The sequence below is a fragment of the Phacochoerus africanus genome, chromosome 1, assembly GCF_016906955.1.
Source record: "Phacochoerus africanus isolate WHEZ1 chromosome 1, ROS_Pafr_v1, whole genome shotgun sequence".
NCBI lineage: Eukaryota > Metazoa > Chordata > Mammalia > Artiodactyla > Suidae > Phacochoerus > Phacochoerus africanus.
The window spans coordinates 15,517,910-15,534,259 of NC_062544.1; the positions used below are offsets into that span (position 1 = coordinate 15,517,910).

The 16,350-nt window shown below is 41.3% G+C and overlaps 1 protein-coding gene across 9 annotated transcripts in view; it reads right to left on the reverse strand.

Moving 5' to 3' along the window:
• The window catches only part of EBF1 (EBF transcription factor 1), a 397,861-nt gene that overhangs the window by 363,579 nt on the left and 17,932 nt on the right, over window positions 1-16,350 (reverse strand). For all 9 annotated transcript variants that reach the window (XM_047779130.1, XM_047779099.1, XM_047779017.1 and 6 more), the window contains 2 exons: window positions 14,281-14,354; window positions 4,284-4,352 (listed from right to left, as the gene is read on the reverse strand). In XM_047779130.1, coding sequence (XP_047635086.1) covers window positions 4,284-4,352; window positions 14,281-14,354 — 143 coding nt within the window. The remainder of the gene's footprint in view (window positions 1-4,283; window positions 4,353-14,280; window positions 14,355-16,350) is intronic.

Sequence of the window (16,350 nt, forward strand, 5' to 3'; positions counted from 1 at the left end):
TTTTTAATATTGGCTGTGAGCAACACAAAACTTGCTGGTGACTCAAGCCACATTACATCCAGAAAGGACTATGTCTAAATTCACTAGAGACAGGAGACTGTGATTTGAGGAGGAATTTCATTCTTTATTATTTCTATCTATTAAAAGAAAAAATTCCACTTGCCCACTTCTCAGGATCCACAGTACAAGGAAATGAAGAATTGGGCTCTTACTTTCTCCCTTTATTTAGTGATCCAACTATTTTATCAATCACACTGAACTTAAACTGAAAAACCAAACAAACAAACAAATACCGGGCCATCCCCTGTCCTGCCTACTAGAAGTAAGCGACACAGATCTGGCCGGAAAACTTCAGGCTCGATGTGAAAGGAATCCTATAGCATGATTTGGAGAAAGAAATGTTTTTGTAAGACCATCTGTATTCATCCACACCATTGCTCAAAGGCAGTTTAGTGAGCCAGGATAGGAAAATAAAGAGTTTTGTAAATCAAATCTAGAATGGATGGTAATCCTAACTAACTAGATAAGGATTAACAGTCTGCACACTTAATATATTCAGTTCAAGCATTTATAAAGAAGTTTCTACAGAGAAAATGGAAGACTTTTCTTATGCATTCAGAAAAACTGGGTTCCCAATTCAGACTACCCTATGTGACTTTTGTCATTATCATCTTTTCTGATTCTTACAAAGTAAACCTAATTAAGAACCTCCCTCATTAGTCTTCCAGAAAAATTAGCACAGCTTATGCTAATTACTCCTGCAAAATTTAATAAACTCGTTGAAATGGGAATAGTCTAATGAGGTTTTATTTATTGAACTGAGATAACTCCAAGGAAAAAGGTTAGGACACAAGGATATCCAATGTGGTAATAAAACTACAATTTATTCAATTTCTAAACATGAATTTTATTGCAAACCTTTTAAATTCAAATATGAGTTACTGTGTAAATATGTTAAATCAATCTCCACCTTAATCCAATAACTATAAGTCATTTTTTGCTTTTTACTTTAACAATAATTACCACACAGAGCCCTTTAGCTCAACAATAATGAAATTTGCTGTTATTAGTTCCTGGTCATCAGCTATTAAACATAACACATTGACTTTTCCCGTGTCTACACAGCCCAAAGATCTCGATCCCTGTGCACAGCCTGGTTTTTGTAACTCTCGGTCAAGCCAGTTGGCATCAGGCAGAAATATAACCCGGCAGTAAACCCCAGATGCAAACTAACTTTGTACATTTACAGACATTTTCCTCTAAACTTTTTTGAAGTGAGTTGACCACTTGCCACAATTGTAAAAAGAGTCAGGATCCTATTTGTTCTTACTTTGTTGCACGCTATTATCAAAGAATGAAAGAGAAACGCATTGTCTAAATCGCAGGATTTAACTGGTGATTTTGTTAATTCCGCTTTTTTGATAGGGTATGCCAAGCTGATGTCCCTAAATCACTGGCACCAAATAATACAGCCAAAATTTAACACAGAAATAGCTTACCCTGCACCACTGCCGTATGACCAAAAAGCCTCTTCTATCAATCCTATAAATAGTTTTCCTGAATAACCACTGCTAAAAGTCTTTTGACTGATAAAAATAGCTGTGTTCTTCCAAAATCCGAAGGACAAGCAAAGGGAGCTAAAAATTATTGGTGCCCAAAAGGTGACTGAATGTTAAAAATATGCTGGGTCTGAACATAAGGATTGCCTGTACCCTCAGCTCCATAATTGCATATTGTATGAAACCTGTAAAAACAGTTACTACTGCTACTGAAGGCAGTCCCCATACCCTATTTTTACAAAATATGCAGAGATTCACGTCCATAAATCTGAAAGCAAATCAAACCCCAAGCACGTAACGCAGATATTATGCAATCTGTAATATAGAATATCAAATTGGAAACTATGAAATTCAAACACGGTTGCCATCATTTTTTTTTCCTTTGCAGCAATTTTATGGAATTGAAAAATCTTTTCTATTTTGCCCTCCCTTGTGTAAGTTCTTTTCCTGTTGTTATTCTCTTCTTTCGTCGTTAAAAATGAAAGTTTCACATATCAGCACAGACAGGACTGAGGCTTTTAAAATCTTTGGCAGACTGAAGGACAAATAAATTCTGAAAACTCAGATGCAAATAAAAATAGCTAAATGGGGTTTTGCATATCAGCTGGCATCACTGCTTGAAAAGACAGTTCATGGGAGACAGTGGCAACAGCCAGCAAAAAAACATATGTTGCAGATACCCTGGGTTTCAGCCGTTTTTCAAGTGTTCCTCTCTTAAGAGACTAAGATTGGCTAACACTGTTCTCTACTTTGTCAAATCAAAAGGAAAAAAAAATGAAAAGGATAAATGTCATGAGTAATATCACTAAAGCCACCAACTGTATAAAGTGCATACTTATTTTGCCTAAATTGTTTGAACTACCCTAGCCAAGAAAAGGTTTTAAGTACCCTACTGGGACAGATGCAAGGCGGCAACAATAGAAGCCACACTAATGCAATCCAGGTAACACAATCCTGTTTCAAAAACACGGGCCGGGCTAATTACGGCGCTGCTGAGTCAAGTTTCTTATGCCATCGCAACCCACAGGAACAGGTCAAAATCAAATGTTATTCAAACCACAGTCATATCAACCATCTATATCAGAGTCACGGCTTAAAACCAAACGAGGAACTTAAAAGCTTAACCCATTCAAAAGCAAAAAAAAAAAAAAAAAGTATTCTCATTGCGGGTGGCAAAGTAAGGTTCTTGTCATCATCTAAACCAAAAGAAACTGTGTGGCAGAACCAAACGCTGATCGTTTCAAAGTTTGGGAGACTGGGCTAGTCCTTTGATCAAAACACTTTCTTTTTAAAAGAAGAGTAAGAAAAAACTTACTTAAAATAACAACTGGTATTTTGAAGAAAGGTATTTAAATGAAACAAACAGCATAAAGGTTATATTTATTTTTTACCTTATTCATTCAAAGATTATGTGCCATTGCAGAAAAAGAAATTCCATGACTGGCATGTCTGCTTTTGTAGATAAATCTGCTGTTCTAATTCTATAGGCAGCATACAGCTTTACTATACACTAAACCATTAATGTTTTAACTCTGAATCAAAGATATTAATCCTCACTTATCAAGCCAAGATGCATGTTTCGGTGAATATCTGTGAAAGATATTGTTAAAATAAAATGATTAAAATGTAAGCTTTATAACTACTTGGCCATCCCAACTGGGTTTAAGCCTGAAGAATCGCCTAAGTCAAAATCAGCAATCAATGTTTTGTCATATATTTCAGTGAAGCAAACACTTTTTCGATTAACTGAAAAATGACAGAGCAAACCCCCGCGAAAAGAACTGGAAAGACAGATAGGTGAGGGGGCACTTTTCAGCCGCTGATTTCCTCAATGAGGAATCAGTCAGTCTTAGTTACAAGACTCTTCCAGCTAGTAGAAGGTGCTAGCTTTTTTCCTAGCTGACAACTGACAGTATCTATAAACCTTCCAGGCCATTTAACTCTCAGGGAGTAATGCTACATCACAAATGGTTTATCATACATGTTTGCATACAATGAATTTCAATAATTAAAATGTAACATGAATATTTGGAAGACAACTTTGCAGAATATGTGCACACACTGACTCGAAATTGCACCAGACAACTACAACAGATTTATTGTTCTACAGTGATTTACTTGGTCATGTCAGATTAGTAATATGGATCTGTTTAAAAACACAATAATTAAGACAAGCAGGATAAATTAATCAACTTACAATGCAGTATGAGCTACAATCAAACCCGGGAAAGAACTGGAGAAAATCTTGGTTCACAGATCTCTTTAAAACTGCTTTTATGCATAAATAAAACCTTAAAATGTAGATGGATGACGTCCAACAGAACTACTGTAGCTAAAAGTGATAATGATTCAAACATTTTTCAAATAAAAGTTAAATATTTATAAGCACCCAACCACATTTCATAAATCACAAATTATTATTATTTTATTTCTGGAGCTTCCTGGCACAGCGTGAAGAGTGAGCCACAGAAAGTCAAGAAAGAAGAAAATATTCCTTTAGGAGCATGAATCAGACACAAAACTGGAGCAATCCAAGAAAACAGGCCTCCAAAGAACATTCCACACGGCTTTCCCAGGAATCGCAATACCTCGACGCAGCTGAAGTCATGACCAACAGGCAAATCTCGGCCACATGCCTTCCTAACCCTCACCCATGAGCCACACGAGGCAGGTGTTTCATTATAATGAGAAAAAAGAACCCAGTGAAAGTAGAGTGGTCCCTACCTGTCAATTATCACTGGATCTGAGGGAGTCTCATTTCGGTTGCCACAGCTTTTCTTGTCACAACAGCGGCTATGGAGCAAAAGCAAGAGGATTTAGTACAACCGTTACCATGTAAAATCATCATTTAGGCAGACAGAAGGTTCAAATTGCTGGGTTGCAAATGCTAGAATTACCGCAAAGCAATACCTGGCAATCAACGGATCCCTGGGACAGAACATTCTATTTGGGTCACCTATGGGTTAATGGCCAGGCTTCACCTCTCCCTGCACAAAGGAGGGTGGGAGAGGGGCTCTCTCGGAGCGAGGACTGACAGCCCTGAGAGAGGGTCTCTCCATCGCGGCCCGCGGGATTGGAAGAGTTCGCTGTGAAATGCATTATTATGATATCTACCCAATGAGAATATTCAAGGTTGTGGGTGGCTCAAACGTTCTTCCCTCAAGATCACACTAATTGTGTGGAACGCGTCAATAATGAGGTATGAGTGATTTCTCCCCCTCCAGTCATTTTCTATTAAATGGATTCCTTTTTCTTCCCCTTTCTCTTTGATGGAAGATACTCCCTTCCACCACAGCCTGTCCCCCATCCGAAAACTGCAACTGTTTGCTTCCCAACCATCATCATGAGAATAAAAGTATAACACAATAATGAAGAGAAACAGACAAGATAAAAGAAAATCGAGATCCACGCATCCTGTGGCTTTGGTGCCCTGCACTGGTCGCTGTGTAAATCTTCTGGAAACATTATGGACAATTGATCCAAAGGCCTGACAGTGAACACCCTTTATTAGGTCAGAGAGAAGGCAGACATGTGCAAGAAAAGCACCTACTATCAAAACCTCACCCCAGATGTAACCTTAAAATGGCCAGATTTTTCTTAAACTGAGAGGCTTCCTAAAGGGTGAAAAAATGGGGGTTTTTGAAAATTGCTCATGGTCAGTGGAAAACTCTCCATCTGAGACTTGTTTGCAAATAAAAAGTGTCCACTGGCTGGTCTACACCCAAGGGCACACTGTAAAGTATATATTTGGTCAGTCAAGGAGATAAGGGAGTTATCCAAGGATTATACATTACCCTGCCCCATAAATTAAATAATGCACCTTTTCTCCCTCTCTCACACAAGCACACGCACACACACTCATCTGACTTAGTGAATCATAGAGCCTAAATTTGGAGAGCTGCTAGAGAGAAACAAACATTGAATTTTGTTTTCAGGACCCAGAAATACACGCCTGCATGGGGAGTATTTCACCAAAGTTGGGAAATCTCTCTCCTGGCTGTAACTATATCTATGAGAAGAGAATCAGCTTCCGAATTTGGTGCTCCTTCTATTTGTTTTTCATATCTTCAGAAAGCAACAGCAAGAATTGTATCTCCTTTGTCAAAGCCCCAGCTCAAAACGACCCCACCCATCTTAGAGTCTTTCCCTTTCTGATCCAAAGGAAACTATTTCTTCCAGGCCTGGGTTCTGCTATACCAGAACTTTGAAGATGGAAAGCCCAAAGCATCCCAATGTCTAAGAGGGAGTTCCCATCGTGGCTCAGCGGTAATGAATCCAACTAGTGTCCTTGAGGATGCAGGTTTGATCCCTGGCCTCGCTCAGTGGGTTAAGGATCCAGCGTTGCTGTGAGTCTTAGTTTGCTCACTTGTCGAATGGAGTGATTGCAGTACCCGCCTCTAAGTTTGGGGGCACAAGTTTCCAAAAGCAGCCCATCGACAGAGTCCAAGTCCCCTTTACCCAAGGAGCAAAGCAATGGATGGGAAGGCCTATTTCTCCTTTCTCTTTTCCATTTTCTCCTTTCTTTTTCAAAATAGTGATTAGAAAAATGCCCAGTGGTCAAACCCTCACCAGTGTCCTGTCCAGACTAAATGCCTTCCTGGGACACTTCCAACTCACATGATGATAACTTCAGACTAGAATCTACATCTCAAGATGGGCTGGTTCTCACTGCCATCACTCTCATCCAGGTCACTTTCATTTCTTGCTTGGACTCCTGCAGTGGCCTCCCCCCTGGTCTCCCTGCCTCCACTCTCCCCCACTGCAAGGGCCAGACTGATCTCCACAAAATGTTAATGAGACTGTATCACTTCACTGCCCAAGACCTTCTCACAGCTTCCCACCACATGTAGAATAAATCTATGGCATAACACGGTGCCAGACCAGCTCCCAACCTCCTGTCAGTGCAGCGTTGGTACAGCACTGGTGCAGCACTATGGTACAGCAGTGAGCACAGCTGCCTTCCAAACTCCTGTCACTCTCCTCCCCCTTGCCGAGCTCCAGCCTCAATGGCCAATTTCATCCTCTCGGAAGAGCCACACTTAGGCCCAGGCCCAGGTAGGCCTCCGGGCCTGGACCACTCCTCCTTCAAGCCTCCCTAGTCAGCCAGCCTCTACCCACTCTTCGGACCTCAGCCACTAGGCTCCTTCCTTCCCAGAGAAGCTGGCCCTGATACCTGATAAGTTTCCCCTGCTTTTTCCTTTCAGGGCACTCAACACAATGCAAATTGTATTCTCACATACATGTTTGTGTGTTTTTTGTTACTATCTTTCTCCTCCCACCCCGCTTCCCCACTAACCCATATGCTTCAAGGAAGACACCCTCGATTTTGTATACCTAATGAGTAGCATAAGGCTTGGGACAGAGTAGAAAAAGCTCAAATATGGGTCAATTGATGGACTGGAAGACCTCATGAATGAGTGTCATGTTCTAGGAAAATACAACCCAAGAAAATGGGAAGGTAACAGATAAAGGAGGTTAAGCTGCTCCTCTGAGGGAAGACTTAAGGGAGGAAAGCTGCACCCCACCCCACCCCAGCCCACACACCAAAGCACCTCCCCACGTGAGTTCCATTCTAGGCCCAGATCTGCCCTCAGCCTTCAGCACTGTCTTCATCCCTGAAAATAAAAATGCCTTTGAGTGCAGTGAGCTGAACTGAAGCACAGCCTAAGTGAGAACCACCCCTCTCTGCATGGCCCCAGGGGACCCAGGGGAAAAGGCAGATGCAAAGAACACACATGCAGAAGGATGGATAGAATAGGAATAAATGAGGGTCAGAAAGGAAGGAAAATAGGGCAAAAGGCTAGAGGTCACTTAACATTTATAAAGAAAACCTTATACAAAGTACGAAAAATAGCCCAACAGGTCTCCTGCCTCTCAAGTCACGTCACGGCATCACATGGACCATCATTCCCAAAATGGGATGCTTGGGCTCTGCTCTGCATCTGAGGTAGCGACAAAACAGTGCCTACAGTTGGAGGCCACTTGAAAGACCCAAGCATATACACATATACACATGTATGTATGTGTGCACATCGCGACATGGATATATGGGATTGAGTGCAGCATCAAAAAGAATGAAGGTGGGTCTGTACCCATCAGGGAACGAAGTCTACCCCAACCATATCATGACTTGAGAAAGCCAAGTTGCCAAACAGTATGTATGGTATGGACCTACCTGGGGCAGGTGGGGGTGGTGGTGAAAGAGTGAGAAAGAGAGAGGGAGGGAAGGAGTTGGGGAGGGGAGGAGACAAGGTGTTCACAAGCCAGGTCACACCCTTGCTTCACTCAAATTTCTGCACAAAGTGACAGCCTTCAAAAGCCCTTCCCTGACGACCCCCGAGCTCTTTAGCCCTTTATCCTGCTTCACTTTTCTCCCTAGCACTCATCACATCATATTTTTTATATGTATTTGTCTCTTTTATTGTCTGTCTTTCCATGGGGACAAAAGCCTTAGACAGTTTTTGTTCACTCTTATACCCCCAGCAACTAGACCCAGCACACAGTAAGCTCTCTGGAAGTGTTTTTTTTTTAATGAATGAATAGCAACTTCGAAGAAATAACCTATAGGCAGTAGAAGAGGCAGGGAAGAATAGAGTATGTATTTCATTTCTGGACTTCTGCAGGCAGATCTTTGTATTGCAATATTATTTTCCTATTTAAAAAAAGCTAAAAATCAAGTGCAACTCAAGGAAGGAAAGTCTTCCTTTAGGCTGAGCTGACAACGAACCCTCTGAAGTTTCCTAGTGCTAACCCAGAGCCATGCATAGCAAGGACCTGTCTTCCTTCACCCCAACAGCCTTTCTGGCCTTCTCTTTCCTCCCTTCTCTAAGTTGAACCGCTTCCTAGTTTCCTCTACTGAACTCGGAAAGTCCAAGAAAGGTGGGTACCAACCTCCACCATACACAAGACAGGATTAACCAACAAGGACAGGGCAAAGGGAGAACAGACTCACTTGTGTTTACGGCAGAAGAGGGCTCAACAATTTGGTATAGGGAACAACTGACACAAAAGCGCTTCAAGGTAAAAGTCGCCGTGTTGACAGAAAAAAATCCAGTGCTACTTATATCCTCATTACTGTGTGATTGATGGACTTTCTTCCCTTCAACTGCTGTTCTTTAGGCTCCTACTATGTGCGTCAGGCACTGCACTAGCACAGACACAGCATTTACTCCCTAAACCCAGCATCTGCCAGGGCCTTGGAGTGTCTTCATTTGCTTTGTCACATAGCAGCACTCCCACTCCCCAACCTGCAACCCAAGTAGCGGGACAGCACAGGAGTGGGTGTGCTGGCCATCACAGGAGTGGGTACCCAGCACCTGGTGTCCTACATGCTCTGTGCATGCAAAACAGCAGCCCTTTCCCTGGCAAGACTGTGCATCCCTCAGACAGTTCTGCACACCCAGGAAAAACAAGCTTGTGGTGTTCCCATTGTTGCTCACCGGGTTAAGAGTCTGACTAGTATCCATGAGGACATGGGTTCAATCCCTGGCCTCACTCAGTGGGTTAAGGGTCCAGCGTTGCTGTGAGCTGTGGTGTTGGTCACAGACGCAGCTCGGATCTGGCATTGATGTGGCTGTGGCTGTGGCTGTAGCCAACAGCTATAGCTCCAATTCAACCCTTATCCTGGGAACCTCCATATGGGGGACAGCCCTAAAAAGACAAAAAACAAAAACAAAAGCAAAAACAAGCTTGTGAGTCTCTTCCTTAGCAGCAGAGCACAGGTGGCAATCTCTGGTGAGCTGACACGCAGCTTCATAAATCAGGGCAAGAAATATTTACATGTTTCCTGGTTAGAGGACCCACAGATCCTCATCTCAGGGACATGGAACTTCTTCCCATAAGCAGAGGCTCTCTCAGCTGGAGAAAAGCATCATTTGCACCTTTAAGCTTTACAACAACAATAAAAAAAAGCAAAGTTATCTTACCCCTCTAAGCAAAGTGTTGAGAGAATGAGATATATGAATTATCTGAAAATTGTGATTAATAACTGTAAGAACAAGTTCATTCTCTCCCTCAGTTAACCAACACTGTCAAATTCTCCCATTCTTTAAAAAAAAAAAAAAAAGACTCACTTCTCCTGAGTTGGTTTCTTCACTGCCCAACTTTGTCCTTGCCAGAGTCACCACCATCCCTGCCACCTGAACCCCATAAAACCTGACCTCCAGGCCTCAGTGCCTACTTGAATGTCCTCTACTGAAGCTCACCAGTGACTTTCTGGTACTTTTCTCAGGCTTCAGGTCTATCTGGATCATCCCACACTTCCACACTTATTATATGGATGACTCCCTATCTTTGAAACACCCTCCCTTCATTTCTATGCCCTATATGCTCAAGGTTCATTTTCCTAATTCTTCAACACACTAACTGAGATTGTTCACCAAGAGTGGATCCATTGCCTCTTCTCTTTCTATTCTCCCATCCTTGTCAACCCCATGTAAGCCCACAGCATCCTCTCTCACTTTTGAGAAAAGACCTCTGACGTTGCTCACCCTTCATCCCAACTCTCTGCCCAGCTCCAGGCCCCAAGCCCACCATCTGCAGAACTCACCACCAGAGAAATGCTTCCTGAACCACCAGGAAATGAGCCAAAATACTCCTTCATGTCCTTTATAAAATCCCTGTCCTATCTTACCTCCCCACCACCAGTCCCTGCAGCTACAACCCATCTGTAAGTATGTCCTCCTTTCTCTGAGCAGCCACAGTCCCTGGCTTCACCCCCACACCCCAGCCCACCCTTTCTACCAGGCAGTCTAGTTATCTGCTCCCAGGTTTCACCTCCCAGGCTAACCTGTAAGCTCTCCTACAGCAGCAGCTAGTCCTTTTTAGCTCTGCTTTCCACTGTACTTGGCACATAGCAGGTGCTAAAAGAATGAATGAAAATATCCTTAACCCCCACACCTAGGATAAGCAAAGTATGCTCATGTTTTAGTAGACACTTCACCTCCTTTCTATATTCTCTTACCATCTTTGCCTCTGAACAACTACATGCCAGGTACTCAAACACTCGGATGCTGCAGCTACTGCTACCACTACTTCTACTGCTGCTACTATTAATAATAACAACAGACATTCAGTACTTACTATGAGCCAGGTACCATGATAAGCCCTGGGGGGATTTAAGCATTTAATCCCCCCAGGGCTTATTGGGGTTTGTTTTTTGTTTTCTGTTTCTTTTTTCTTTGCCTACAACAAAACAGAATTATCACAAGCCCCTTCCTATAGATCTAAATTCTCTGTGTCTCCTTTACCATAACACCACCCCAAGAGAAGTAATCATATCTCCCCATTTCATACATGGGCTCCTAAAGCCTAGAGGAAAACTGTGTAACCTCTTTGCCCTCAAGGAGCCTTTAATCCAGCAAAAACAGGCAGGCCCTGGACCCACAGTTCCAATGCGCTGAGTGCTATGAAGGAAAAGCATGGGATAGCATAGGAACACATCACAAGGGACAAGGCCAAGGACCAGGGATGCTTTCCTGAGGAAGCCATGGTCAAGTGGGAATGTGAAGGACAAAATCAGAACACTCCAGCCGAAGAGGAAGGAAGAACAAGCCATATCAAGGGACCAGGCTAGCCCAGGAGCTCATAGTCCACAAAAGGTTATGCACTGACAATGGAAAAAGAATGCTTTCCTCAGCAGAGCACCTGCAGTTGTCCTATGCTCTGGAAAGGGAGACAATCTACCTTACCCTACCTGGGGAGGCAGGGGGATTGGACTCACCTGGCCAGGAGAGTTCCTATTTTCCAGTCACATTTTAAACACAGAATGTGGAGATGCATTTATAATCAAATCCTTTGGAATGACTCTTGCTCTTAAAAATCCTTTCTGGGGCCATGTTTTTTAAGAACTTACATTCCAAGTATTAGCAAAATGTAATGACGATTGGTAAGGGAGGTTCCAATTTACCAAAAATGGAGAACCTCTCCCAGAATTCCACAGAAAGAGTTCTATGCCATCAAGTCAAAGGGGCTTTGTCTCAAAGAGAGGCAAGAATTATAATCTAGTGGCAGCAAGTCCTTTAGACAGCTCCCGCAATGGGCTTACCCTCTCAACGGAACAAAACAGATTTTTTAAATTTGCAGCCACCTAGGACACAATTCCCTGGTGGGGTTTGGGGTTTGTTTTTTGTTTTTTTTGTTTTCTGTTTCTTTTTTCTTTGCCTACAACAAACAGAATCATCACAAGCCCCTTCCTATTGATCTAAATTCTCTGTGTCTCCTTTACCATAACTCCAACATACTATAAATATACCTCTTTTGTGACATAAACGCAAAGTTTTATTGTGCCGTTAGCCTTGATAGAAAGCACTGCAGAAAGTTGTTTAGAAATTAAATATCTAAAACAAGCTATTTTAAAATCCAGGGCCCTCACTATTTCATGTCTGCAATGAAGAAATTTCATCTTGGGGAGAGCAAGCTGTCTTTCACACCATATGGTTAATGGTGGTGCATAGCAATTAGCCAGGCTGATTAATGGTGAACAGACTCTAATTTTATGCTTATAATTGAGCCTGCATTTGCACCCCTGGTGCAAATTCAGCACATCCCAACTTCCACTTACAACAGGCAAGAAATCAAGAGAAATAGGATGGTGTGGAAAGTGAGAATTTTTTTTCCTGAAGCCCCCTAAAGAGCATCAGATTTGCAATTTAAAAGACTGTTAGCCACACAATAGATGACAGGCTTGTGTAATAGGGTCATGGCGGCCTGGTAAACAAACAGTACCCCTTACACATCTATAGGCAGCCAGGAAAACCGTCATCTGTAACATTAGCGGGATGACATTTTGAATATGGCTTTTCCCTCTTAGCCTCACAGTACAAACATTATTTGCCTTCAGTGGCTTAAGAATTTTATTTTTGCCATTTTTATGTTTCTGAAAAATAGAAAGAACATCAGCAGTAAAGCGCACCAAGCAGCATAATAAAGTACTTTGGCCCAATGAATTTTAAGAACAAGAAAAATATAAACTGCACTAATAGAGGGTAGGCTTATGTGTGAGAGGCGTAATATATCTTTAAGTATTTTAAGAAAAGAATTATTTCTAGCATAGTCCAAGTATGTACAGATATGAGATGCAAATCTATGATTTATAGATATTGGTTGGCCTACTGGTTGAGATCCATCTTCCTGTCTGTCCCTTATTTGCTAGAATCACATGTAATAGAATATGGAAAATTCATTCTGATGACATGCTAATTGTGGGAAGGTAAAATAGTGATATATTCGGAAAAATAGTAATACGAAGGAGGTCATTTTTTAATGCTTTACAAAGTAATTTTACCCTAAAATTATTTATTATTTTACCCTAAAATTAAATTTCAGTTTAATTCTGAAAAGTGCAACTCAGCTTTAATTGTGCACCTGTTGTATACAGTGTAACACTAATTTTGCCTAATAATGTCTTCTAAGAAATCTATGACCCTATTTTTTGGATTTTGCTAAGTGCCTTAAAGTTAGAGAAAAGCAACCCGGTTTTGGAATAATTAACAAGTTTTACCAATCACTGAAGTGAAAAACCTGTGAAACTCCTGTATATTTTAGAATAATGTATTAGAAGTATGGTTTTAAAAGGAGAAGAAAATTTTGATGTACATACGTAATTACGTAATTACAGAGAAGGATATCAACATTTGGAGCCTCTATAACCAAACACATTCATTTCTTTTCTATTTTATTTCCACCTGTAGAGTTTTCAGATGCACCCCAGAAGTCCACGAGCAACAAATAAAGCCCACCCAAGCCGAAGTGGCAGCTGAAAGCCCTAAACGGATTGGTCAGTAATAGTCAGGAGCCAAGCATGCTTTGTGCCAGGAGAGCCTGCATGGCTAACAAAGCAATTAGCAGCCCTTCCCTGATGCACAGTGTCATCGTCATGCTTTATCCAATTACTCAGAATATATCAGAAGCAAAGCACCAGGGTGATTTTCTGAAGAATCAGAATCCTAAACTGCAAGTAAAAAGGCTGTTCTCTGGTTTCCTCTCCCATGTGGAGGATTGGCTGAGGCCATGGAGTGAATGTAGTCGGCCTACCTGGTTTCAAATGTAGCTTCAGGCAAAAATAAAGATAATCATTTGTGAACAACATGAATTTTTAGACCTTTCAGGGGCTCATCTTTGCCATTCTTCCAAAAGCTCACTACCATAAAGAAACATGGCAAAAAGACAAAAAAAGAAAAGAAAAAGAAATATTAGCTTCACTATCATCGTTATATACAAAGTAACTGGACAAAGAGATCAAACGAAAGACTGAGAGATCACCCTCAGTTTAAGGAGGAATGATGCCTCGGTATGGGTGGTCATATTTTTAGGTGGAAGGATTAAAAAGGGGAATTACAACTTTCAAGTCATCCAAACAGAGGCTTCTGCTAACATCAGTAGAACTCTAAGTCATTTTACTAGCAATGCAGTTGAGTGCATATATTAACACTAAAAGGGTTATATTGTGTTTTATTCGACTGCAAGGAAGAAGGGAGGGTACTGCTTTGTGCCCATTAACAGTGTGATATCAAAATGGAAATGTATGTCTTTTAGGATAAGATCTAATACATAATTGAGAACCACTGTGATGCCGGACATTTGACTACCACATACTTCCAACAGTTTGGAGGATGGCTCCTAGAAGCATATACTCCCAAAACAGACCTGAATTCACCTAAATTTGAAATACAAATTCATCTTCTCTTTGCTAATTAAAGGGAGAGAACAAGGTATTTCTTACCTGCACATGATCTCGTGTGTGAGCAAGACTCGGCACATTTCTGGGTTCTTGTCTTGGCCTTCATATACTATGGCCTGTAAACAAAGGCATCCTGTGAGCTAAGAATGGAACCAGGCAGCAGAGAACAAACTATCCCAAGAAACCATTCGCCACTGTCACAGGTCAGTTGGCTTGTTGAGAGCCAAAGGCCTCACTGGACTGACAGTTCCAAGACATGTTCTCAAGGATCAGCCCAAATGGAGTGGAAGGGGATGTGATCTTCTCTGTCCCATAAACCACTATATCATGACGCACAGCTTTGGATCTGTGTCTGAGGGGGGCTTCTGTCACCAAGACAACCACAGTTCTCCTTTCAATTCAGAATAAAAATAAATCTAATCAGTAGGGACGGGGAAAACCCAAAAGGTGTCCCAGATTGAGATACTTGAGTGATCTCAAATACAGAAAAGCACATGGAGTTGATTATTTAATGGTGCATCTTGGTCTCTCATTGTGATACTTCCGGCTCCAGCATGTGACGCTCTAGAGGTAAGTAGCAGAGCACAAGTGAGGGTATGGTTAATAAGGCCACTCACTGTGTCTTCTTTGAGCTGCTTCATCAGTCAAGGGAAATCCTTCTTCCTGCCTACAGGCTGAAAACATGTGCTTTCCAGGGTGTACACCCACCCAAACAGTAATACTCACCCACATATGCTGGGGTGGGTCTTAAGCCATAGCTATCTCCCTCAAGTAAGAAAAATTATGTCTGACTCTCAAAATTTGGAGTCCCAAACCACCTCACCAGCCAAGATGCTTTTGCTGTTTTTAGAAATATGTGTGCAAACATTTCGCTTAAGGACACCAGGAAATGGGCCTGAGACTTCAGCTTCCTAGAAGATCTACATGTCAATCCCTGGGCCAAAGAAAAAACTCACAGCTATGGGTACAGCAGTACTCTGTATGGGGATACATTTTAACAAACTTAACACTGCATCACTGCATAATACACATATAACACAGCTTCAAATTGTTAATAAAATTACTTTCACACATTCAGATAACTCCCAATTTCTTGGTGTCGAAACTACTTAAATTAACCACAGACTATCCCTCTTTAGGACACATAGAAACTGTGGTACCTAACTTGTAGTTGGCTGGAATGGGCTTTGTTTATGAACCTAGAATGTTCAGAACTGTAAATGGTGGGGGATGGCTTATGACACAGTGTATGTGAACCTACAGAGCAGGCTCTGATTATGACACCTAACTCTATCACAAAACAAAAAATTTAAACAAATTTTTAAAAAATTAAAACAACAAATTTAAAAATGACAAAAAGTACCTGCACAAGAATAAAACATTTCTTTACCATTAGCCCATCAGAAGCATTTCTATGGTTACCCTGCTATAATTCTATATTTTTTAATGTTTTACTTTGACATAACTTTAGACTTACAAAAATTTGCAAGGATAAAAAAAGAATTCTTAGATACCCTTTAACCAGACGTCTCAAACGCATACATTTTAGTAAATTTGCTATTCTTTTTCCTTTCTCTATTTTCTCTCTTAATTGCAGACATGCCCTAAATACCTCAGTCTGTACCTCCTTAAAATAAGGAATTCTCTTACTTAGCCATAGCACAATTATCTGAATCCAAAAATTATCATCGCTCCAACACAATCTGATCTAAACACCTTACTGAGATTCACAAATTACCCAATAATGTCCATTGTAGCAAAAAAAAATAAAAATACAATATCAATCATTATATTCAATTGTCTTAACTCCTTAATAAGGAACATTCTAAGTCTTTGTTTTTCACAACATTGACATTGTTAAAGAATAGAGGCCAGTTATTTGGTAAAACACCCTCAGTTTGGATTTGTCTAATGTTTCCTGAGACTTAGACTAAAGTTACGCAATTCAGGACTGAAATACCACAGATGCGGCACTGAGTTCCTCTCCATGTATCACATCACACTGTCAACTAGTTCCACTACCAGCAGTAAACTCTGACCACTTGGTTAAGGGGGTGCCTGCCACTCATCAGAGCTCACAACCAGATCTCCATACGGTAAAGTTACTACTCC